Raw genomic sequence first — 24,200 nt, 5'->3', positions numbered from 1 at the left:
CAGGTTTGCCAAACATGACAAATTTATTTGAGAGTGGGCATTGCAATGTAGAATATGGTGTCATAGTAAACTATACGTGTATTCAGGGAGGTAAAGGAAGACAAGGGGTTTAAAAGGAAAAACCGAGGAGGATTACGTAAGTTGTTTTGAAACAATTATCCTTGGCCACAAAGATCAGTAACAAAGGGGATGGCCAGTCCAAGGTTGGACACGCAGTTGCTGCACAAATGTCCTTGAAGCATTTTTTGTGTAGTTTTGTGGCCTTTGTGCAAGGTTGTGGTTTTGGCAGTCTTTTGTGCTAATTCTTTATATCAGGCAATTATTAGTGAGAACTTTCCCATCATGGCTTTCCCTGACTCCATTTTCTGACAGCTTTCACAATCTAGAGACAGAATCCCGGAGGGAGAGGAGTACCAAATAGCTGAAGAGTTTTTTTTTTTTTTTTTTTTCCTTAAAAGAAAAAAACCGCTAAACTCTATCCTGATCAGAATTTAGCTGAAACATGCAGTTTCTTCTTGGCAGATTCAGACAAGGAGTGCAGCGGAAGCTTACACCTGCACGTGGTGGGACAGAGGGAAGTAGGGCTGGTCTGAGGCTGCTGCTGAGAGAACGAAGCTGGATTAGGAGTGGCTTGAGGGCCCGGCGTCGTCAGTGGTGACCTCTGACCTGAGGCAAGTGAGCTAGGCTGGACTGAGCGTGTTAACGTCGGTGTTTGTCAATGTGACGCGCTAGAAATAATCCCTTTATCTTTCCCAACTTTTGTTTGTTGAGTGTAGGCAACTATAATGAATGGAAAGGAAACCGGATTGTACTTTAAATCCAAGAACATTCTCTACTCTCCGGAACAAGTCATCTGCAGGCGCAGGCAATGGAGTCCATGAGGCCAGCTGTACGGCGGCCCGCTCCGGACCCAGGCTTGGCTCCTCACTTTCCGCTGTTTTTAGTGCGGTCCTACAAGTGCCCTGGTGCAGCCTGAGATGAGTAATAAATGCAGCTGAAATACACCGGCTCCCACGTTCTCGCGGGGGTACCTGCCAGGCCGGTGTCCACGCTCCTCCCCGGCTCCCGGCCGACCGCGTTCTCGGCGGAGGCATCAACCACGCGGGAACGCAAAGCCACGAGGGCCGAATCTCAGCGACTTCTTCCCGCCGTGCCTCCCGCACGCTCCGGGGCGGGCGCCGACAGCCCCCGGGGGCAGCTGCGGATGCTCGGGGAAGCGCGGCCCGGGCAGGTGGCTCCGCTGCTCTCTCGGAGCGCCGCCAGCGAGAGGGGCGGCCCGAGAACAAAGGCGGGAGACGAGCGGCGACCGCGAGCGCGTACAGGCGGAGGCCGCGCAGTCTCCGCGCGGCTGCTCCGGGCAGGGCGACCCCCGGCAGGGAGGGGGCGGGGCGGGGACCCCCGGGAGGGGCGGGGCGGGGGCGCGGAGAGCGGGAGGGAGCGAGGGTGACGCGCGGAGGGGCCGGGCCGGGGGCCGCGGGGAGGGGGCGGCTGCGAGCGCGCCAAGTGGCGACGAGCCGGGCCGGGGCGGGCCGGAGGGCGGGCGGGAGGTGGGGCGCGCCGCGGGCTGGGGGGAGCCGCGGCCGAGTATAACGCCGGGCCGTGGGGAGCCAGGCGGCGGCGGGGCCGAGGCGGCCGCGGGGCTGAGGGGAGCGGCGGGGCCGAGGCGGCCGCGGGGCTGAGGGGAGCGGCGGGGCCGAGGCGGCCGCGGGGCTGAGGGGAGCGGCGGGGTCGGGGCGGCCGCGGGGCTGAGGGGAGCGGCGGGGCCGAGGCGGCCGGTGGTCTGAGGGGAGCGGCGGGGCTGAGGCGGCCGCGGGGTAAGGCGAGCGAGTGGCGGGGCTGAAGGGAGCCGCGGCGGCGGTGAGGCCAGCGGCGGAACTGTGGGGGGCCGCGGCGCTTAGGCCAGCGGCGGAGCTGTGGGGGGCGGCGGTGCTGAGGCGGTGGCCGCGACCAGGCGGGTTGGGCTGACGTGAGAAGCGCCGCCGCCGCTGGGCCTCCTCCATTCCGGCCCGCAGCCCCGCGCCCTCCCAGCCTCTGGCGCTCTCCCGCGCGGGCGGCGCGCTGGCGGCGGCCATGGCGGTGGCGGCGGCGCTGGCGGGCCGCGGGGCGCGCGGCGGCAGGGGCCGGCCCCCGGGCGGGCGGGCGGAGGGGGCGGGGCCGGGGCGGCGGGGGGCCCGCGCGGCGGCGGCGGCGGCGGCGGCAGCGGCGGCGGCGGCGGCCGGGACAAGGCGGAGGCGGCGGCGGCGGCGGCGGCGCGGGGCGCTCGGGCTGATGGCGGCGGCGGCCGGGCCCGGGGCTGCGCTGTCCCCGCGGCCGTGTGACAGCGACCCAGCCACCCCCGGAGCGCAGTCCCCGAAGGTGAGGAAGTGGCCGGTGCGACCCGACCCTGACCCCGTCCCGGGCCCTGGTGCCGGGGCTTCGGCCCAGTCCCATCGGCGGCCGCCCAGCGTCCCGGGGGCGTGGGCCCAGGCCGGGCGCCGCGCCTGAGACCGGGGGTGGTCGGCGAGGCGGGGCCCCGAGGGGAGCCCGCGGCCTCTAGCGAGCAACAAGTGCGGGCGGGCGGGGGACGCGGCGCGGCGCGGCTTCCCCGAAGTTGGCAGCCGGCCCCGCTTGACAAGCTTGTCCCCAAAACGCCTCTTCCTGGGTCAGCCGTGGGACGGAACGCGCCCGGGGCCGAGAGAGTTGGCCTCGGAGGGGCCTGCAGAAGCGCGCGTTCGCTCAGCCTTCATTCCGCGCATAGTTTGCTGAAGTGTTTGAAAGCTTACTGCAAAACAGCGAGTGGCGAACGATATAGAAAATCAGCACACTCAGTGAACTTACTGTAATAACTAACTTAATACGCAAGCGTCCGGATGTTTTCAGCGGAAGTCTGTGTTTAAAACTTTTTACTGCTTGAGGAGGTGAAAAGAAATTGGTGTTTGTGGAGAAAATGGAGATGAGCAGTAGTGTCACGCATCAAAACGTTTTGGTTCTGAAGCTAGGCTAGCAGTTTTTGACAGAAGGTTGGAAGGGAGGAATGATGTTTTAAAAGCCTCAAAGCTTGAAATTGGATTGAAATTAGAAGGCGGTGGGAACTGGAATGCTTCAGAGCCAGCCAGCCTTCGTGCGGTGTGCGGTGTGCGGTGTGCGTGTTGGCAGGGGAAGCCGTCCTGTGGCAGCCTAGCTGGGCCGCGCCTGCCTGGGAGCTTTTCCCGCTGCGCACGTCCACCGTTCTGTAAGAGACTCATTTTGAAGGTTCCTCAAAGGCCCTCGCCAATGGAAGTAACTAGATTATAAGACTCTGAATGCACATCCTTGCACTTCCAGCATTTGACGTCTGGCCCAGCACCTGGAGGGCACTGAGCCAGTGCTCCCTGAGTGCACTCTTGATCCCTGAGCCTTAGGAAGGATGTGATGCATAGAAATTCATCTCATCTGTAGTTGGAAACCACCTGTAACTCTGGAAGGCACATTTCTGATTTAGTACGTTTGGGAGTCTTTGAAAACATGGGCCTCTGTATCAGTATTGCGTTTACACGGAAATTCTTACCTTATTCCGTCATGTATTGGGAACAATATTGCTGTTACTACCTCCCTCAAGAAAAAGGCCCGCTGCCCAGATGCTCACTTTATATAATAATGCCTTTGCCTAGAATTTGTAGTAGTAATTTAAAACACTTGAAATTGTAGTCTCAGCTTTTTTGAGCACTTTGCATTTTTAACTTTTTGTATATATTTGAGTGTCTAAACTTTTTAGCTAAAGGGAAATATATTTAAGGATATAAAAATCCTTAAAATGCTCACCAATAAAATAGAAAAAGTACTGGAATGTTTAAAATGAGTTATGTTGAAAGTATTGAATATGCAGTGTTGCAGTTGTGATACTTATGCAAATTTTCAGAGAGTAGATTTAGACTATGCAGAGCTCTTTAATGAAATACTTATAAGGAGTGAAAAAGAATATATGTTTTACTATTTGGAAAATAAACTAAATTCCTTGGAGCTAGAGACATTTGAGACTTTATTATCATCATAATCATCATTTTAACCAATATTTATCAGATAATTCGCTAGTCCTTGTTCTAAGTACTTTTAATACAGTAGCTCATTTAATCATTGAATTAGCCATGTAATACGGGCACTATTATAGTCTCAAATTTTCAGATAAGGAGATGCTCACAGAGAATAACCTACTCAGCTAGTAAGGGACAGTGGGCAGTGAGAACCCAGGCCGTCCAGCTCTGGCATGCCTGGCCACTATACCATATTGCCTCTCTATATTCTTTTGCAGGATTGCTTTCATTTTAATATGTAGCAACAGGACTATGGTATTTAGCAAAATTGGATTAGCATTGAAAGCTATATTACATTAAAGAAATTATGATTTTTAGACCTTAAGCCTTGGCTAATAAGTAAATAAATCAATTTCCTAACATATGATACTTTTTCTGAATGAAATGGTTGAATTTATAACCTTGATGTTCTTGCCACATAATGGATTACATTAAAAATATATAAGCCTCTTCTTTAAAAAAAAAAAAATTCCCCTCCCGCTCTTAAGCTTTTTTTTTTGGTGTGTGTGTTGCTGTATTATAGATTAATGACCCTTATTAGGGTATATTTTTGCTAAATTTCAGCAGTGTAAGAAGAAGAGTGAGTAGTTAGAATTGTTTTCAGTCTCGTATGTCCCCTTTTCACAGGGACATAAATGCCTAAAGTAGTCAATTAAAATAGTCCTATGAACCGGCTCCAAGTTGAATTGAGAACTTTAAATGATCCATACATTTTTTCCCCCCGAGCTTGGGTAGGAGAGTGTGCTTTAATCCTAGAGTGATGCAGCAGTTTGATATGTTTATGAAGAACAGAAAGCAAAAGCAGATTTACATTTACGGGTTCATTGAAAATGTTCTTATTTGGATTGGATTGAAGATCAGTTTTAAATTTTATTCAAGGTCTTGCTCATGCCAAACTCTTGGTCCCTTTTAATTATAATACGAAGTTAATACTTGTATGACTAGTTGTCGTTAGACAGTCTTTCACTTATTGAGACTTACTGTTCTTTTATTCTTTCTCTAATTATTATTTTTGAATCTTTTAAATGTATAGGATGATAATGAAGATAATTCAAATGATGGGACCCAGCCATCCAAAAGGAGGCGAATGGGCTCAGGAGATAGTTCTAGGAGTTGTGAAACTTCAAGTCAAGATCTTGGGTACTGTCATTTTACCGGTTATTAATATTTTTTGTGATGTTTCTCTTTGCCTTAACATCCTCTTCCCTTTCCCCCAGCTCTGGCAAAGGCAATTATTAAAAATTGTAGAATATTTTCTTCCTGTTCTATAATGTGCCATCAAAGTTGGTCTTGCTACTGAGTGTAATTAAAAAACAATTTTATGATAGTAAAATACATACATAAAATTAATCATTTTAAGAATTTTTAAGTGTGAAATTCATTGGCATCAGTTACATTCACAGTGTTGTGCAGCCATTACCACTATCCATTTCCAAAACTTTTTCACTACCCCAAACTTTATAACCATGAAGCAATAACTTCCCTTTCTCCCTCTATTTAGCCCCTTGCAACCATCATTCTACTTTCTGTTTCCATGAATACGACTACTTAGTTACTTCATATAAGTGGAACCATAAAATATTTGTCCTTTTGTGGCTGCCTTATTTCTCTTAGAACTTCGAATATCTTCAAGGTTCATCTTTGTAGCATATGTCAGACTTTTGTTCTGTTTTTAACGCTGAATAATACTCCATTTTATGTATATACTGTTTGTTTATCCATTCAGATGTTGATGGGCATTTGGGTTTCCACCTTCTGGCCAAGGTGAATAATGCTACAGTGAGCATTGGTGTTCAGAGTTTGTGTTTTCAGTTTTTTTGGATGTTTATCTAGGAGTGGAGTAGCTGGATTGTATGGTAATCCTATGTTTAATTTTTTGAGAAGCTGCCAAACTGTTTTCCATAGGGTCTGCACACCAATTTACATTCCTACCAGCAATTCACAGTTTCCAGTTTCTTCACATTTCTCACCAATTTGTTATTTTTCATTTTTTAAAATAATAGTTATCCTAAAAGGTGTGGAGCGATATTTTATTGTGATTTTGATTTGCATTTTCATAATGTCTGCTGATATTGAACATCTTTTCATCTGCTTCTTGGCCATTTGTATAGCTTCTTTGGAGACATGTCTATTCAAGTTCTTTGTCCATTTTTTATTTGGGTTTTATTTTGTTGTAGGAGCTTTTTAAATATATTTTATATATTAATACTTTATCAAAAATATGATTTACACATATTTTCTCCTATTCTGTGGGTTGTGTTTTCACTCTCTTGATAGTGTCCCTGTACAAAATTTTCAATTTTGATGAAGCCCAAATTTTTCATCTATTTTTTCTTTTGTTGCTTGTGCTTTTGGTGTCATATGTAAGAATCTACTGCCAAATCCAAGGTTGTGAAAGATTTCTGTGTTTTCTTCTAAGAGTTTTCTAGTTAGCTTTTATATTTAGGTTGTTGATCCATTTCGAGTTGTGATATGAGGTAAAGGTCCAATTTTATACTTTTGCATGTGGATACCCAGTTTCCCAGCACCATTTTTGAGAACACTGTTGTTTTTAAAGGTTACTTTTTAAATAGATGGATGCATAACATAGTGTCACTTTCCCATGTCCAATATAGAGGTTGAATTGGCCCAGATCCTGAAATCTGTACTCTGTTACTCAGGATGGAGATCGACTGTGATACCCTGGCACCTTCAAACTAGGTCCATTCTTTGCTTCTGGGTTTGTGGAGTATCTGAGAACAAACAGTGATGGTTTATGATATGATGCACTGAGTTAATAGGTTTTTAAGAGTTCTGTTTTCTCAGCTATTTATGACTCACTGAACAGTAGACAAGAGAGAAGTTGATTATTCCTTGGGTGGGTGAAATACTGGCTATGCATTTTAAGCCCAAGAGAAAGAATTCAGAGCTGATACCATCATCACCTTGCTTTGGCCTCATAGGTCCCTTAAACTAAAAATGCCTTCGTTCTTAGCAATTGTGATTCTAGGTTCTTCCCAGTGTATAAAAGATGTTATTTTCACTGTACCTTTTTGACTTGGTAGACCAGATAATTATTTCTATTCCTTGTACCTGTTTTGTAATTTTCTTTGATACACAGGAAGTCAAGTCATAGGAGGCAAATAATTTAAATACTTAAAATAGTTTTCAAAATATCCTCAATAAAAGTGATTAAAAATTAATGAAAGCTACATTTAATGCATAATATATATTTCTGTACTTAGCTTTAGTTACTATCCAGCAGAAAACTTGATAGAGTACAAATGGCCACCTGATGAAACAGGAGAATACTATATGCTTCAAGAACAAGTCAGTGAATATTTGGGTGTGACCTCCTTTAAAAGGAAATATCCAGGTACTAGTTTATATAATAGATTAATTTATAATTGATGGTAATTCTTTATGATACACTGTCAACTTCTGAATTTTTCTGTAGATTATATTTTATATTCTTGTGCTTGCTGTTTTTTTTTTTTTTTTTTTTTTTTAAGACTAAGGGTCTCATTCTGTCACCCAGACTAGAGTGCACTGGTGCAATTATAGCTCACTGCAGCCTTGCACTCCTGGGCTAGCTGTCTCCCTGCCTCATCCTTCTAAGTATCTGGGACTACAGGTGTGCACCACCAGGTGTGGCAAATTTTTTTAATTTTTATTTTTTTAGAGATGTGAAGTCTTGCTATGTTGCCCAGCATGGTCTCAAACTCATGGCTTCAAGCTATCCTCCTGCCTCAGCCTCCTGAATTGCTAGGATTACAGGTGTGAGCCACCATGCGTGGCTGTGTTTCACTTACTACTATCATTCAGCATCTCTCTTCCTTATTGATACTTTCTATGGCTCATAAACTGATTTAAAAGCAAAATGGGAAACATGAATTTCGTGGGGAAAATTTTAGAAAAAATCATTTTATAGTCAAGTTTGGGATTTTTACCATTGTCCCTTGATCTAAGGAATAGAGTTAGCTATATGAGCCATATCTGAATTTGAGAAAGGCTATTCCTCATGAACTAGTTTAGTATAGTTATTTGTATGACCTTCTTGCTTTGGATTATTCTATGTCCTATTTTATTCTAACTTTTGTGTCATGCTGAGTGTTATTTCTTGAATTTATAAATTTTTTTGTAGCCCCTTTAATAATATTTGGAATATGTAATATGAATACTTTAAAAAATCAAGGTTTTTAAGCTTTTAAAAGTTTTACAAGTGCATAAGGTTTTGCTGTTTTTAATAGTCTTTTGTTCTTTTTTTTGGAGATTTAGAGCGACGAGATTTATCTCACAAGGAGAAACTCTACCTGAGAGAGCTAAATGTCATTACTGAAACTCAGTGCACTCTAGGTAAGAATAGCTTTTTAATGTGAATTTTTCAAGCTGAACATTTATGAGATAATACTAGATAAGTATCTTATTTCCTAAAATATTTTACAAAATTAGTAAAATAAATTGAACTATTTAAATGCTACATTATTTACTTCATTTTTGATTATTGTTAAAATGCACAGGATAATGAAGCTTGAACACACATGTAGTTCCTGACTTATGATGGTTCAGCTTCATGATGGTGTGAAAGCAATGCATATTCAGTAGAAACCATACTTCAAGTGTCTATACAACCATTATTCTTTTCACTTTCAGTATAATATGTAACAAATCACATGACATATTCAACACTTTATATGGAAATTTGTGTTAGCTGATTTTGCCCAGCTGTAGGCTGATGTCAGTTTTCTGAGCATGTTTAAGGTAGGCTAGGGTAAGCAAAGATGTTTGGTAGGCTAGATGTATTAAATGCTTTTTCTTTTTAGGATAGTTTCAACTTAGGATGGGTTTATCATATGTAACCCCATTGCAAGTCAAGGATCAACCTCTATTCTATAACAGAGTATAATTGTCTAATTTTTCTTTTTTTTTTTTTGACACAGAGTCTCTCTCTGTTGTCCAGGCTGGTGTGCAGTGGCACGATCTTAGCTCACTGCAACCTCCATCTCCTGGGTTCAAGGAATTCTCCTCCCTCAGCCTACCGAGCAGCTGGGACTACAGGCGCATGTCATCACACCCATCTAATTTTTGTATTTTTATTAGAGACGGGGTTTCACTATATTGGCCAGGCTGGTCTCCAACTTCTGATCTTGTGATCCACCCACCTTGGTCTCCCAAAGTGCTGGGATTACAGGCATGAGCCACCATGCCTAGCCCTTGTCTAATAATTTTTACAGAGTTTTCAGAGTGTTTGTATTTTGTGTGCAAAGCTTGTACAATATATTTTTTTAAGTTGTAGGTTCTTTGCTAAGTGCATGGTGTGTGCGTGTAGTCCCAGCTACTTGGGAGGCTGAGGGAGGAGAATCACTGGAACACAGGACTTTGGGGTTGTAGTGTGCTGTGATCATGTCTGTGAATAGCCACTGCACTCCAGCCTGGGCAAGATGGCGAGACCACATCTCTAAAATGCAAAAAGGCAAATTTTGTTCAATTTTTAGTTCTGTATAATTATGTCTGTGCTTTATTTGTAATCTTTTTTTCACAAACATTTTAATGCAACATGGCTACTTTTTATATAAATTCTTGGGAATGCATTTTAGCAATTGGTGAAATCTGATACTGTGAGTTTTGAAAATTTTCTCCATGATATGTGTGTGTGTGCTGATGTTTTTGGTGAAATTTTAATTGATTGTAATATTTCTTTTGTATGGAATTTGAAGACTGGGAACTATAATACACTGAACTTTTTTTTTTATTCATCCATTATTCTGTAGTACTTGTTAGTAGTTAGTGCATTTCATTATTTAACGGTTGTTTACAACTAAAGGGATATATGTTCAAAGCACATAGAATCTTAAAAATAAACTTGTTTGGTTGAAAAATTGATATGTTTGCCTTTTGCAAGATAATCTTTTAATTGCTCGAGTTTATATTATGAATATTAAGTTTAATTATTTTCAAATGTACTAAGATATTTTGCTTTGGCTATTGGAAAACCATTACAATGTGGAGTGGTTTGAAGAAGTAAATTTTGAAGAGTGCTTTTGTTCACTTATCCTTAAAAGAGCTTCTTTATTTTTTTTTATTTTTTGGTCTAAAATAGGTTTAACAGCATTGCGCAGTGATGAAGTGATTGATTTAATGATAAAAGAATATCCAGCCAAACATGCTGAGTATTCTGTTATTCTGCAAGAAAAAGAACGTCAGCGAATTACAGACCATTATAAAGAGTATTCCGTAAGTAATTGAGGTGACTGGCATTTTTTATTTGGGTTGGGGAGAATGACATTTCATAAAGTTATATGTGACTTCCAACTGTATTTTTTTTTTCCAGCAAATGCAACAACAGAATACTCAGAAAGTTGAAGCCAGTAAAGTGCCTGAGTATATTAAGAAAGCTGCCAAAAAAGCAGCTGAATTTAATAGCAACTTAAACCGGGAACGCATGGAAGAAAGAAGAGCTTATTTTGACTTGCAGACACATGTAGGATAACTTAAATTTAGTACCCTCTGAACTTAGTTTATTACTTGTTATTTCAGAGTGCCCATTACCTCCTTTATCGTTATTTTTTGTACCACCTATGTGTGTGTGTTTTTTTTTGTTTGTTTGTTTTGTTTTTTTTTTTTTGTGGCAGAGTCTGTGTAGCCCAGGCTGGAGTGCAGTGGCATGGTCTCCGCTCACTGCAACCTCCGCCTCCTGGGTTCAAGTGATGCTTCTGCCTCAGCCTCCCCATTAGCTGGGATTACAGGTGCCTGCCACCACACCTAGCTAATTTTTTGTATTTTTAGTAGAGATGGTGTTTTACCATGTTGGCCATGCTGACACCTAGGTGTTCTTTTTTTCCTCAGAAGTTGAGATATTATTTTTAATGGTGTGCTTAATAATACTCAATTTACATTTTTTTGTGAGATGTCTTTTGCTTTACGGTTGATAATTCTACTAAATGAGATTAATAATAGCTACATATCATACTTGCTGTGTGTCCCAAGAGTTTTTAAAAGAGATTTGCATGTTAATTCTCATAGTAACCATGTGAGGTTGGAACTAGGATTACTTCCATTTCATAAAGAAATTGAGCTACAGAGAAGTCGTATAAGCTACCCAGATCACTCTGCTGTTAAGTAGTGAGCAAGAGATCCACTGCCATTCCTCAGGAGAATAGGCCTCTAAAACAATAATACATAGAACTGAAAGCACCAACTGTCCTCTTAGGTTATAGCTCCCGATATCTCCTAAAATTTTAGCTTTTCTAGGGGGAAGTGGGCGTTCAGTGCAGAGCATGTGGGGACTCTTCCTAAAGCCTTGATTCTTAGCATGGAATCAGTTTTGTGTTTCTCTTTATGTTAACATAGGTTATCCAGGTACCTCAAGGGAAGTACAAAGTTTTGCCAACAGAGCGAACAAAGGTCAGTTCTTACCCAGTGGCTCTCATCCCCGGACAGTTCCAGGAATATTATAAGAGGTATTTAGTAGTTTTAGTTACAGTTGGTATCGGCTATTGGTAAGGGGTTTCAGAGCCTTTTGTACTTGCCTCCTAACAATTTTGGAGTCTATAGATATCACCGTAAGAAATTGTATAGGATTTGTGTTGCTATTCTCTGGTTCTGTGGTAAACAACACCCTGTAGTCAGAATTTGAATATATGCTGGTGAAGTCTGGATGCCTCTGTCTCTGCCCATTCTGTTTGGGTTTGTTAGAGACAGATGCTGGGGGTTCTATAGCACCTCACTGCTCAGGGTATGTTCCGTGGTCCAAAGCACTATTATTGCTCAGAGGCTTGTTGGAAATGCAGAATCTCAGGCCCAACTCTAGACCTATAACTCAGAGTCTGCATTTTAACAGATGTCTGTATGATTCATGTGCAGGTTAGAGTTTGAGAAACACTGACTTTTACTGCACAGAAGATGAAAGAAGGAGCAGAGAGGGGCAGGTATGGGCAGCTGGGTGCCCCAGCCACATTGCTGACCTGGCCTGGCTGCTGCTCCAATCTGGACCCTAAATGTTACTTATCTCCTATTCCCACACTAAATGTAACTGAAAAAAACAGGGCTAACAGATTCTTTTTTTTTTTTTTTTTTTTTGAGACAGAGTCTTGCTCCATACCCAGGATGGAGTGCAGTAGTGTGATCTCGGCTCACTGCAATCTCTGCCTCCTGTGTTCAAGCGATTCAGCTGCCTCAGCCTCCCAAATAGCTGCGACTACAGGCACACGCCACCACGCCCAGCTAATTATTTGTATTTTTGGTAGAGGTGGGTTTTACCATGTTGGCCAGGATACTCTCGATCTCTTGACCTTGTGATCCGCCCACCTTGGCCTCCCAAAGTACTGGGATTAAAGGTGTGAGCCACTGCGCCCAGCCCATTTTGTTTTAAAGTCTCAGCTTTTACTTCAACCTTAAGCCTTACTCTGGAACCGTATGTTTTTCATAATATACTATTTTTTAGAGAATAGAATTTAAAATATAGTATCATAACTCACACCATTTGAAAGTCAAATCTTGGGCAGAAATTTTTTTAATTAAAAAAAGATTTTTTAAATTCAGATTTAAATCATGAGCATCAATTTTTTAAAAGTTTTTCTTCAATTTTTTTTTTTTTTTTTTTTGAGATGGAGTCTCACGCTGTCGCCCAGGCTGGAGTGCAGTGGCGTGATCTCGGCTCACTGCAACCTCTGCCTCCCGGGTTCAAGTGATTCTCCTGCTTCAGCCTCCCGAGTAGCTAGGATTACAGGTGCCCACCACCTCGCCCAGCTAATTTTCTGTATTTTTAGTAGAGACGGGGTTTCACCATGTTGGCCAGGCTGGTCTCGAACTCCTGACCTCAGGTGATCTACCCACCTTGGCCTCCTGAAATGCTGGGATTATAGGCGTGAGCCACTGCACCCGGCCTTTAATTTTTAAAAATTTTATTTTGGCATCAGCAAATTATTAAAAGTCATATGCAAGTATATTAACCCCTTTGCTTTTTGGTGTGTTGTCTTAGTTGGAGAAGTCTTGATCTAGGGTCACTTCCTGAATGAGGGCTACTGAGGGTGAGAATGGAGGTGGCACGAAGCACTGCTGTCTGACCTAGGGGAAGAGATTGCCAATATAGTTTCAGACAAAATAGATGATTAAATTTGTTTGAATACATGCTTCCCAAATTTGTTTACAATAATTTGTTACTAAAAATTTTGCTTTCTATATCATTATTTTAAGTAATATCATGTACCATGCACTGGTGTGATATATATGCATTAAGTAAGTTAATGCATATATATAAATTGTATGAGGTAGATGCTGTTATTAGGCCTGTTTTACAAATGGAGTGACAGCACAGAGAAGTAGCAAAGACCTGGGACAGTGGTGGAGGTGGATGTGAGCTGGCAGCCAGACTTGGGGCTACTGACATTTTATTTACTTTTTTCTTTTTTTGGATTGAGGGCAAAGAAGGGAGGCACATTATCTCTTAGTAAGAATCAAATGCATATTTTACATAAGTCTAGTGAAAAGATGTTCAGGCTTTTTATTAATTAACCCTACTTGATGACAAAAATGAAAAATTAATACTCTATTTTTCAAAAGTCTTTGGGGTTACTCAAGAAGTTTAAGGCTATCTTCATAGGTCAAAGACGAGTCTGTTTATATTTAATAATAAAGGGAAACCGAAAATAAACTCTCTGAACTTCAGGTACTCACCAGATGAGCTGCGGTATCTGCCATTAAACACAGCCCTGTATGAGCCCCCTCTGGATCCTGAGCTCCCTGCTCTAGACAGTGACGGTGATTCAGATGATGGTGAAGATGGTCGAGGTGACGAGAAACGGAAAAATAAAGGCACTTCGGTGAGAACATTTCTCTCCAGTAGGAAGCATTTCCTTTCTCTTTGAGTTTTTGTTACATTGAACTTCTGTCATCACCCTCTCTTTGAAAAAGGATGGTTGCATGTAATTTCCAGAAAGTATTCATTAAGAAAAGTTACTTATAGTATGTTTTGATAAAAACAAGCAGTGAATGGCCTTTGGTAAGCTTTATACTTACAATCGCCCCTTTGTAGTTACCGTGAGCAATTTAGGCAAGGATATGGAAAATTAGCTTACAATCAGTTATTCAGCTTGCTGTCTCTTCAGCTTAAAATATTGAACAAAACAGAATTTGATCTCTTGACACAGAAATGTAGTTTTCTTAGTTTAGGGGAGTGCATTAACTTATGTTTCTTTTGCTTAATCTTATGCTTCCTATAGGAAAATATTATGTTTAGTAATGTGTTGTACAATTTGTTGGGTTTTCCTGTATGACTTTTTTTTTGTAGCAAAATGCACTTGCAAGACAATGGGCAGTTGGTGTATTCTGTGGACCTGAAGGAGAATAAAATCCCAATGATGGTTTAGGGCTTTGATCCCAGTGATGACATAGGGCTTTGAATTTCTTTAGCATTGTGTTTTAAGTAACTGGCTATTTCAAACTTTTCATTGAAGCCAACCTAAATGTGAGATTGTGCTACCATTGAATGGACATTATTTCCTTGTCACCAGCAGCTTCTAAAACATCTTTAATAATATATATTATGCAAAATAAGATACTGTTCAAGTATTAAAGTGGTGACACAACTTTTCTCCTGTCATGTTGCTAAAAGGGGAGCTATGGCATGCAAAGGGTGATGAAGCTGACTTCCTTTCATACTGCTAGGAAAAGTGTAAACTAATCCAACATTATGGGAAAGCATTTTGACAGTCTTACCAATTTAAGTTCCATAGTATTTGACCTAGCAAATCCACTAGTAGAATTTATCCTAAGGATTTAATGAGATGCTGAAAAAATTTAATTAGAAAAAAAAGGTCCATTTGAGTGTTGACAGTATTTTTTATGCTGGAAGTTACAAATAAATTTTAATGCCCACAGTGGGTAATATTATATTATATTTATAGGATAGAAGTGCAGTTCAAAGAATAATGATTGTGAGAAAATGCACATAATGCTTTTAAAATACCAAAATACACATATGCATACACACGCAGTGTAATCCAGTTTTGTGTTTTAAAAAATGAGGGCACAATGAGGTAGGGGGTAATGCATGAGTCTCGGTATCTTTATGTATGTAAGTGGACACCCAGAAAAAAGATAAAGTAGATATATTTATGTTTCTAGTCAGTGTGTGTTTATCGGGGAGGCTCTAGGTAACCTAATTTTTTAATTTCTAATTTTCATAATTTATATGAAAGTTCTAATTAGAACATTTTAAATTATAAAATGAAGAATTAAATGATCAGATACTGAGGTCTTAAACCTTGAATATATAAAATATTTCAGATCCTGTTGTAGATAGTTGAGGGATTGGCTGTGCATAGTTTAACATTGTGAAAACACAAATGTGTACTTGAAGGACTTTTTTTTTTTTTTAACTGCAGCACTTCATTTTTCCTGAAGGACCTTCTTAATGACTTTTAGTACTCAGTGAAAATACCCACACTTATTTGTAACAATATATTTTTGTATGAAACAAATATGTTCCCTTGTGACATGGAAAATGATGTTGAAGCTGTGTGCCCTAATAGTAGCTGAAGCGGATAATTGCATTTTTGTGACTTATGTCAGAAAACAAAGTTGATGAGGGCACTGATATGAATGGAATCAGTTTTATACAATATACTTAGAAGAAGGATGAATGATTTTTAACATAACTTACTTCAGTCTCCACTGGAAAAAGCTTTCTTACATTTAGAATGATCTTTTTATTTTTAAATTGATAAAGCTTTAAAACTTTTTTTGAATATTTTCCATAGTTTTCAAAATCCAGACTCAAATTTGTCTTAATTCCAAAGAATCTTTGTTTTTGCCTTTTAAACTCCAGGACAGCTCCTCTGGCAATGTATCTGAAGGGGAAAGCCCTCCTGACAGCCAGGAGGACTCTTTCCAGGGAAGACAGAAATCAAAAGACAAAGCTGCCACTCCAAGAAAAGATGGTCCCAAACGTTCTGTACTGTCCAAGTCAGTTCCTGGGTACAAGGTAGAAGAAAAAAGCCCCTGACTCAGCTTCTTTACTGACCAGCCTCTCTCCCTGAAATATTTTAACTTGACTTTCACGATTGTGGAGCTTCTGCCTGCTGTACTTCACTAGCTGTTCTTCTATCGTGTGCCCTTTGTCCACTGCTTTCTTTTTTGCTTTATTTCCTTGGTGGCTTTTCTGTCACTTTTGGCTATGGTTTAGCTTCTGTTTTCTGTATATGTACAATTTATAAGTCTTTTTTTTTCTTTGAAAGAATAACCAGGCAAGTATGGGTTTTTAAAACATTATTTCATAGGCAGAAGTTTATATTTTCTTTCCTTGGAGTAAAGATCATAATTATTTGGCATGTTAAATGCCCCAGCATTTAGTGTAGCTAAAGCTGCTGAGCTATAAAGTATGAGTGGATATACTGTTAGACTAAGTTGCATTTTTTTTAGTGCCTTTCATTAAGAAAGATCTGGGTTTAATCTAAGGATTATTTGATCCATATGCTAAATTTAGCTAACTCTGGGATAGAAAATAATAAAACCCGTTATTTACATTTTAGTGATTTTTAGCATAACCTTGGTAAAGCGCCTATATGATTCTATGACAAGAATTAAAACATACTTGTTAACTTGTTGATCTGATTATCCTCAGAGTAAAGTAGTAGGTTGTCAGCAACTATTATTGTATTTTGAACTTTTCCTCCCTCTGTCTGCCACTCCCTTTTCTTCTGAAGAAAAGGTGAGGTGAGAGGTGAGTAGCCTTATTTGCATATAGGGATTTAAGAATATCATAAAAGGAAGAATTAGCTGTACAGTTTCATATTTGGGATGGTGGTAGTAAAATATACTGCCTTTTGATTCTTTTGGTCTGAAATGTATTAGAACATGCTTTTATTGCACTTACAAAGGTGTATTGAAGGAAAATTTTAGAGTAAGCTGATGAGAAAGTTTTGCCAAGTGAAGTTGTTAAACACCTTGTATGTCAGAACTGTGATTGTGGTAAATAATTCACAAGAACAGGCTGAAGTAAGTCACCTTTCCCTCAAACTAACTAGAACACGTTCTAACATGTTCATTTACCTTTCTTCAAGTAAAAAAAGCGACTTATTAGTGTATTTCATATTTTATTAGAAAATGCTTTTATGTAATTAACTTAAAAATTCTTTTTTTTTTTGTAGCCTATAGCAAGCAAATTTTAAGCTTAATTCAATTCAGCAAGGGTTGGCTTCCAAGGGTGGCTGCAATAGGCTGCAGCTATGTGATTTTTGTACTTGTTTTTACATATATAGCTTATCTAATTTCTTTATATAAATTAATGCTTAATAACTGAAAGCAAGTGAGCTCCAAAGATGAAATTTCAGAAACAGTATACATGAATAAGTGTGTTCTACCAGTCTGCTAAGAGCTTTAAATGGAAGTGGCCACTCAAAGCACAGTGTCCTGTTAACTCTTGAGTGCTAAGATCTTTCCAACAGTAAGCTTGATTGATCATGGGTTAAAAAGAGAGAATATTGAAATAGATGTTTTAATACAGGCTGGAAATCACCTATTCAACACTATCATTGATTTAGTATACAAGAAATCATATAGATTAACTGAACTTAATAGTACTCAAGTAGGATATGCAAAATTTATATTTTACATAATCTGTGAACATTTTTAGTACCTAAAAATGTTTCAGGTATTTCAAAGATGGGAACAACCAGTATCTAGTCATCATACATTAATGTGAACATGCTTATTAAAAGTTAACCTCTTTATAAAAAGTATTAATAAACCAAGATGTGCCTAAATATTAGGGTACTTCAAGCTAAAGGTCATAGTTTGTTTATATATATATCTATATATATATTTATATATATAGATATATATATTAAAAAAATGAGATTCAAGAAAGTAATGTATCTGATGCTTTGCTTAATAAGATTCACTAGTGCTTGCCCTTAATTCGTAGGACAGTATTGTTTAGGTTACATTAACCTGAAATTTAAAGCATAATTATTAGGATTCCGGCCTATAAATATATAATTAAAATCTATATTATTGCTACCATGAAAGTCTTATCTTTGGCTGTTTTTCAAGTAGAAAAGTAAGTGTACTGTGAGCCTTTTATTTGAGATGCTGAGAGCTATTAGGATGAGTATTTCAGTTTTCTTGTCAATAGTGGAACTCTGATGATGTTGCAGTTATTTGAAGTAGAACTGATTGTCTAAACCAGACACACATAGGAGTGTGCTCCATTGGCCCTGGGGAGAGTGCTGCACATTAACCCCTCCCTCAACTGTGCAATCCACTGAGACTGGCTTCTCTAAGCCACAGTTGTTATCTGCTGTGTAAAGTCCTGGATGCCAGCACTGTGGCTTCTTAGAGAGGGCAGATGCTTTGTATATTGAGCTGCAGCATTCATCATAGAAAACGCTACAAAGCTGTCTCTCTTCCCCTTCTCTCATGTTTCCCTCTTTTCATCAAGATGAAGACTGTTGGGTAAGAAAAACTAAGTGATTTAACAAATCATTATGATTTAAACTTAGAAATAAACCTAGAATTTTTTGGTGTCCCTTTTATCATAGATGTTTAATGTATATTTTAATGATTGTAGAACTTGAATTGCTCTAGAATGTGAATGACTACCCTTGTGTTTTATTCCTCTTGGCGTTTTGTAAAGAATCTCCTATGAGGAGTTCTGTTTTTAGAATTTAATATTGTTTGGTTACTTCCCTGACTTTAGTGAAAGATATTAGAGTATTTACTATGCCAGTATCTAACTTAAACTATGAGTATTAAATAAGTATATCTTTTACATTTAGTACAGGTACCATAACCAAAAGAGATTTCTTAGTTTTGATGGATTAAGAGAGAGAATTCTGCTGTATATTATGGCAGGTACAGATATGATCATAACTGAACCAGAATTTGGATTATAGAAGTGCACTTCCTAGCTGTTTTTTATTTAGGTATAGGAACACACAATGAGAACCTTATGTTTAGAATGTAGCAGTAACAACAGAGGGTAACTACACTGCAAGACTTAAATGGTTTGAGCATGTGACACTATCCTTTTGTTGGGGGGAGCAGGGTATAAAAATACATACAGGAGATTAGTTTAATAGTAAAGTTTTATATGTATGTTTAACTTCCATGATATTTATTATTTTGTAGAGACATTTGTGATTGTTTAGAGTTCTTGTTTTTATTCTATTTATGTATAAGGTTGACTTTTTTTAAATAAATAAGCCAAAAATTCTTTTTGAATGCCTCTGTCATCTTTTGCAAAGAAAGATAATTTAAAAAGTACAAAACTTAAAATAATTAAGAACAAATTGTTTAGGTCTAACAGGTTATGAAGGTGGCAGTGAGACATTTCAAAGCTGGAATGTATACAACATTTGAGTTTTGTTTAGGTTCCTCTTTGGTCAGTAAATTAGGAAAGGGATGCATTTGGCAGGGTGGAATAAAGCAGAAATGAAACAATTCTACTTAAAATAATTATTTTCCCAGTTCATCTACGTGCGTGTGTGTGTGTGTGTGTGTGTGTGTGTATGTATGTATGTCCCCTTACCCCATTTCATTCTTGGCCCATGCTTGCTCTTTTCTTTTTTACCACTGTTATTTACTTATTTCTATAGCATGAATGAACGTCATTTTGTAACAGTCAAGACTGTGACGTTCGGATGCCCTCCCTCCCGTAGTAATTTTAAGTGCAGTGAACTCTTTTTCCTTTGTCATTTCCATGTGTAACCAAATATGTCTAAAATTCAGACACCTTCAGTGGACCATGCATGTTTTTAATCTGAAAGATGAGTAGTACTCAGAGTGTTCGTGTATTTTTTAAGTGACTGCAATTTTTTTTGCTTGTCTGAAAACTTATTTTTCCCTTTTATAATTTTACATTTTATAGTGAATCCTAAGTATAGATTCTTTTATTAGACATGCAAAGAGAATAATCACACAACTAAGTTTTCCGCAAACGTTTATGTACACGCCAATGTATGCATGAGACATCTTTCAATTAAAAATGTTTAAACTGATTTTTTAAAAAATACCACTATACCAATGAGGATAAGCTGATTTTTTAACTTAGATTTTATAGCTCTAGTTTTACAGTTTTGGAAAATAGCAGTTTTTAAACAAAATTAATATATGAGCTATTTAAAATGGTCTTTTTAGAGTAAGTCTTACATTTAATGGTCATTGCTACTTGGATTTTCTTGTCCAATTAATAGTGACATTTGACATTGTATTTAGTCTTTCCTTCCATGCATTAAACAGGTCTTACTGTGCACATAGGGAGTATAGAATACTACATTTAATCTTATGAGATCATGCTGTTTACAAAATTTTGTGATGAAATTAATGCTTTGTTCAGTAGGCAATCTTACATTGTAGGCAGACTCCTGTCAACTTTTGTCTTTCAAAATGGTCCTCATTAGCAAGTTACCAAAAGTAAAAATAGGACAATAAAGTAACAGAATTCCTTTTAAACCCATAGTAAGCTCTTCCGGCATGAATTTATAGCCCTCTTCTACCCTTCCAGCCAAAGGTCATTCCAAATGCTATATGTGGAATTTGTCTGAAGGGTAAGGAGTCCAACAAGAAAGGAAAGGCTGAATCACTTATACACTGCTCCCAATGTGAGAATAGTGGTAAGTATTGAAATGTCTTTTTAAAATTTTAACCACCGTATTTGTTGGTTCAAAAACTAGAATTTATAGTTTCAGGCAGATTTCAACCAGAGTCATCAAATTAAATACACAGGGTAGCTTGTGAGGCATAGACACAGCCCATGTGTTTTCTTCTACATTGTATATTCATTTCTCCTTGGCGATTTGACATTATAGCCATTCTCTGGAAGTCCTAAAGCAAACTAGTATTTTATGTGCCATATTAAGTTAAAATTTCTTATGTGAGATACCACTAATACTGGTTTTGATTTAGGCCATCCTTCTTGCCTGGATATGACAATGGAGCTTGTTTCTATGATTAAGACCTACCCATGGCAGTGTATGGAATGTAAAACATGCATTATATGTGGACAACCCCACCATGAAGAAGAAATGATGTTCTGTGATATGTGTGACAGAGGTTATCATACTTTTTGTGTGGGCCTTGGTGCTATTCCATCAGGTAAAGATTAAAAAAAGAGCAAACATTATCTTTGGGTGATGAGACTTTCCCAGCACTCCAAAAGGCTGCATAAACGCTATCATGACATGAAGAGCTTGTGGACTCTTATGTGCAAATATGACCAAAGCTGTGATTATACAGGTCATGTCCACCAGCTTTTCATCCCTAGACAATTCCAACTAAAGGATAAGTGAAAGGCCAGAATGCCCCTGCTAAGTTTTGGAAGTATAGTTCTATAGAATGAGCTTGTGTTTTTCTACTGAAATACTAAAGTAACAGAGCATCATCATGTTTCAAAGCCTTTATTTTTATATGTTATCTATTTAGAAACTTAACAAAATGACTGCTACGTCTTTATACATTTCTATAGAAATCTATTATAGATTTCTGTAAATTGAGGCAGCATGACAATTCCAGATAACTTTAGAACAGAGTTGAATAAATCACAGTAATTGGACTAAAACATTACACAGATAATTGTGTAATTTTAGAACTTGCATAGTTAACACTGTATAATACTCATAAAATATATGCCTACAACGAAGTTTCCTGGTAATCATTAAGCAAGCAACATAATTATTTTTCTGTAGTAATTCAGATCAAGTATGTAGTATAAGTTATCATTGTGCTGTTAAAGTTTTAAAGTGCTGTCAGCAGAGTACACCAGGACTTGAAAGAATGCTGTTAAGACACACAGCTGCCAGTGAGCAGGAGAGAGAAAGTCTTAAAAACCAAATTCCGGAATGGGTTTTGAACTTTTGAAGTATGTATTGAACTTCTGAAGTATGATAGTGTTTGAATTTCAGGAAAGACTGTACTTTTTTAAAGGTCCATATCACCGTATGGCATTGCATCTCTCCCATCCCCCTTGACTTGCAATGAATTTTGCATGGCATTGATTACATTGATTGTTTACTTTTTCTCCTTAAATTAAGGAACTCGTAGTGCCCTTCTCACCACAAAATCCACAGAGGAATATCATTAGTGATAGCTAAGGAAGAAGAGTATGGATGGGCTTAAAATTCAGTCCTGTAAAGATAATTTTTCATTCTATATTAACAATTTTTTTCCTAGGTCGCTGGATTTGTGACTGTTGTCAGCAGGCCCCCCCAACACCCAGGAAAGTGGGCAGAAGGGGGAAAAACAGCAAAGAGGGATAAAATAGTTTTTGACTCTAATACTGTATATGCATTTAAGTGGAATATTTGGTGCCATTTACATTTTCATTTTCATGCCAATAAAAGATTTTTTTTTGCAAATTATGAGCTTAAAATCTGCAGTTATTTCTGTTAAAAGCTACACTTACTCTCGAAACTAACTCCAGGTAGAGAATTCATCTTCCAAAGTATTTTATAGTAACCTTGGCTCACTCCAAAAATTCAGTGGAAATGTTTAGTAACTTAAGATACTTAACTGTTTCTCCATAGCCCCAAAAGTTAATTTTCATGAAACTTCCTAATCTACATTGTTTCTGGCCTACCATAGGTAGCATTGACAAAGTTATTTAATAACTAAAGAATTTTCATAGGTATGACAAGTAGCCTACTAAGATTTGGTGCAGCTAGATTTAGAGTTGTCATCACTGGACTGGTACAGGAACAAAGTTTGTAAATACCTGCCTGCCAGGAAATCCCTTTTGTATAGAAAAGTACCATCCCTACTTGGAGTACAGGCATGAGGCTTTAGTCCAGGCTCAGGGAAGTGTACATAAATCATTTCCAACTTGATTTTAGTAACTCTTGAAAACTTACACCTTGAACTTCGCTTAGAATCTCCAGAGTAAAATTACAAAGTTATCAACCTTTTGATTTGTGTCACAGCATGAAAGGTTGCTCTTTTTTTTTTTATATAAACCTGTTACGGCAATCATTTTTAGTCAACCTGCCTAATGAAAATGGAGTCTAAACACTGTGCACAGTCCTTTTATAGGAATTTTGATCTTTAAAAGAAAATACTGTGCTTGCTGCTTTTCCTATTTTTGGGGTAACTGAGGTAACAAAACTGCGTATGGCTTTATTTTTCCATCCCTTGACTAGAAAAAGGTACCTAGAACTTCAACCAAGTACAAGTAGCAAGGTTCACAGCAAACTGCAATCAGCTTCACAGATGGAGGGTTTTATATCCCAGAGCGTGATCAACGACTCAAAAGAGAATTTCAAGTACCAGTTTCAAAATGCTAATTAATATCGTCCAGAGAACAGATTCCTCCTCTTGCGAGGCGTCTTCCGGGGCACGAGCGTGCTTCTGGCCGGCATCTGCGCCGTCTGCGGGGTAGGCGGCCTCGCCGAACGGGTGCTGCTCGACCGTGCCGTCGTAGTACACCTTCATCTCGAACTCGCTCTCCAGGTGGGAGGGGTGTCCGTAGACGCCGATGCCCACTGGGCGCCGGAAGTGTGCGGGGATGGACACGGCGTCCGGGCCGCAGGTGGCCGATTGCAGCTCGTAGTCGTCGAAGCTGGGGTGCAAGCTGCTGGCGGACACGTAAAGGTCCGCATCACCCTTGAGGCTGCGCATCCTGAGGACTATCTTGCCCTCGTGGTTCAGCCGCAGGTAGCTGTAGTTCCCGGCGCCTATCTGGCCCTGGACGACGTGCAGGAGCACCCACTCCTCGGGGACCTCCTCCTCGTCCGCGCAGCTTCCCGGAGACAGGACCTGGGAGGCTAGGAGCAGCAGCAGGGCCGTCGTCCAAGGCGCAGCCCTCCCGCGGGGAGCGGCCATGGCTGGCGGCTCAGCTCCGGGGCCTGCAAGTTGGTCAGTGCTGCTGGGGACACGGGAGGCGCTCAGCACCGGAGCCCGTCCCCGCCGTCCACCCGCGGGGCCACGGCGCGTCCAGGAGCCTGGTCTGTCGCTGGGACTGTCCCTTCCCACCCGCGTGAGGCCCCGGGGAGGAGGGGTGGGTTAACCCTTCCCCCGTAACGCGGCGCCCACCAAGTGCAGGGGCAGGGGCAGGGCCGCTGTGGCACCGTCGGACTCACCACCACTCCCCGCAGGGGGCCGCGCGTTAAGCATCCGGACCCGAGGCCGGAGCCTCGCCGGAGGAGGCGGAAGTGACGCTAGGCCAGTAAGTGAGCCGGCCGG

At 40.4% G+C, this 24,200-nt stretch overlaps 3 protein-coding genes across 5 annotated transcripts in view; 2 read left to right on the top strand and 1 right to left on the bottom strand.

Moving 5' to 3' along the window:
* Positions 1–1,778: 1,778 nt before the first annotated feature.
* PHF10 (PHD finger protein 10) lies at positions 1,779–22,381 on the top strand. 3 transcript variants are annotated; one of them, XM_054493524.2, is made up of 12 exons: positions 1,781–2,355; positions 5,083–5,189; positions 7,274–7,404; positions 8,307–8,384; positions 10,129–10,262; positions 10,360–10,509; positions 11,379–11,488; positions 13,696–13,849; positions 15,856–16,011; positions 20,533–20,641; positions 20,934–21,122; positions 22,197–22,381. In XM_054493524.2, the coding sequence occupies exons 1-12, from the start codon at positions 2,071–2,073 to the stop codon at positions 22,280–22,282; spliced, it is 1,689 nt and encodes a 562-aa protein (XP_054349499.1). In that variant the 5' UTR covers positions 1,781–2,070; the 3' UTR covers positions 22,283–22,381. The 3 variants fall into 3 exon arrangements, with proteins under 3 accessions (XP_063522971.1, XP_054349499.1, XP_054349498.1); XM_054493523.2 differs by having other exon boundaries at positions 1,783–2,355; positions 8,301–8,384; XM_063666901.1 differs by lacking the exon at positions 15,856–16,011 and having other exon boundaries at positions 1,779–2,355; positions 8,301–8,384.
* C5H6orf120 (chromosome 5 C6orf120 homolog) lies at positions 21,409–24,155 on the bottom strand. Its single transcript, XM_054493525.2, is given in 1 exon segment — positions 21,409–24,155. A coding segment is annotated over 1 exon segment (867 nt). The 5' UTR covers positions 24,132–24,155; the 3' UTR covers positions 21,409–23,264.
* WDR27 (WD repeat domain 27) overlaps positions 23,550–24,200 on the top strand; it is a 253,105-nt gene continuing 252,454 nt past the window's right edge. Inside the window, exon 1 of the mRNA XM_063666894.1 lies at positions 23,550–24,183. The gene's annotated coding sequence lies outside the window, so the exon portion shown is untranslated. The remainder of the gene's footprint in view (positions 24,184–24,200) is intronic.

This window comes from Pongo pygmaeus, chromosome 5 (genome assembly GCF_028885625.2).
Source record: "Pongo pygmaeus isolate AG05252 chromosome 5, NHGRI_mPonPyg2-v2.0_pri, whole genome shotgun sequence".
Taxonomy (NCBI): Eukaryota; Metazoa; Chordata; class Mammalia; order Primates; family Hominidae; genus Pongo; species Pongo pygmaeus.
The sequence above is the reverse complement of the archived record's forward strand: the minus strand, read 5'-3'. Positions and strand labels throughout refer to the sequence as shown.

What these genes read in the sequence shown, in the direction of transcription:
- PHF10 (XM_054493523.2), top strand. Translation starts at nt 2,071, where the DNA reads ATGGCGGTGGCGGCGGCGCTGGCGGGCCGCGGGGCGCGCGGCGGCAGG. An exon ending in ATTTTGACTTGCAGACACAT is followed by an intron (nt 10,510 to 11,378) that starts GTAGGATAACTT and finishes ATGTTAACATAG; the next exon opens with GTTATCCAGGTACCTCAAGG. An exon ending in TTCCAGGAATATTATAAGAG is followed by an intron (nt 11,489 to 13,695) that starts GTATTTAGTAGT and finishes TCTGAACTTCAG; the next exon opens with GTACTCACCAGATGAGCTGC.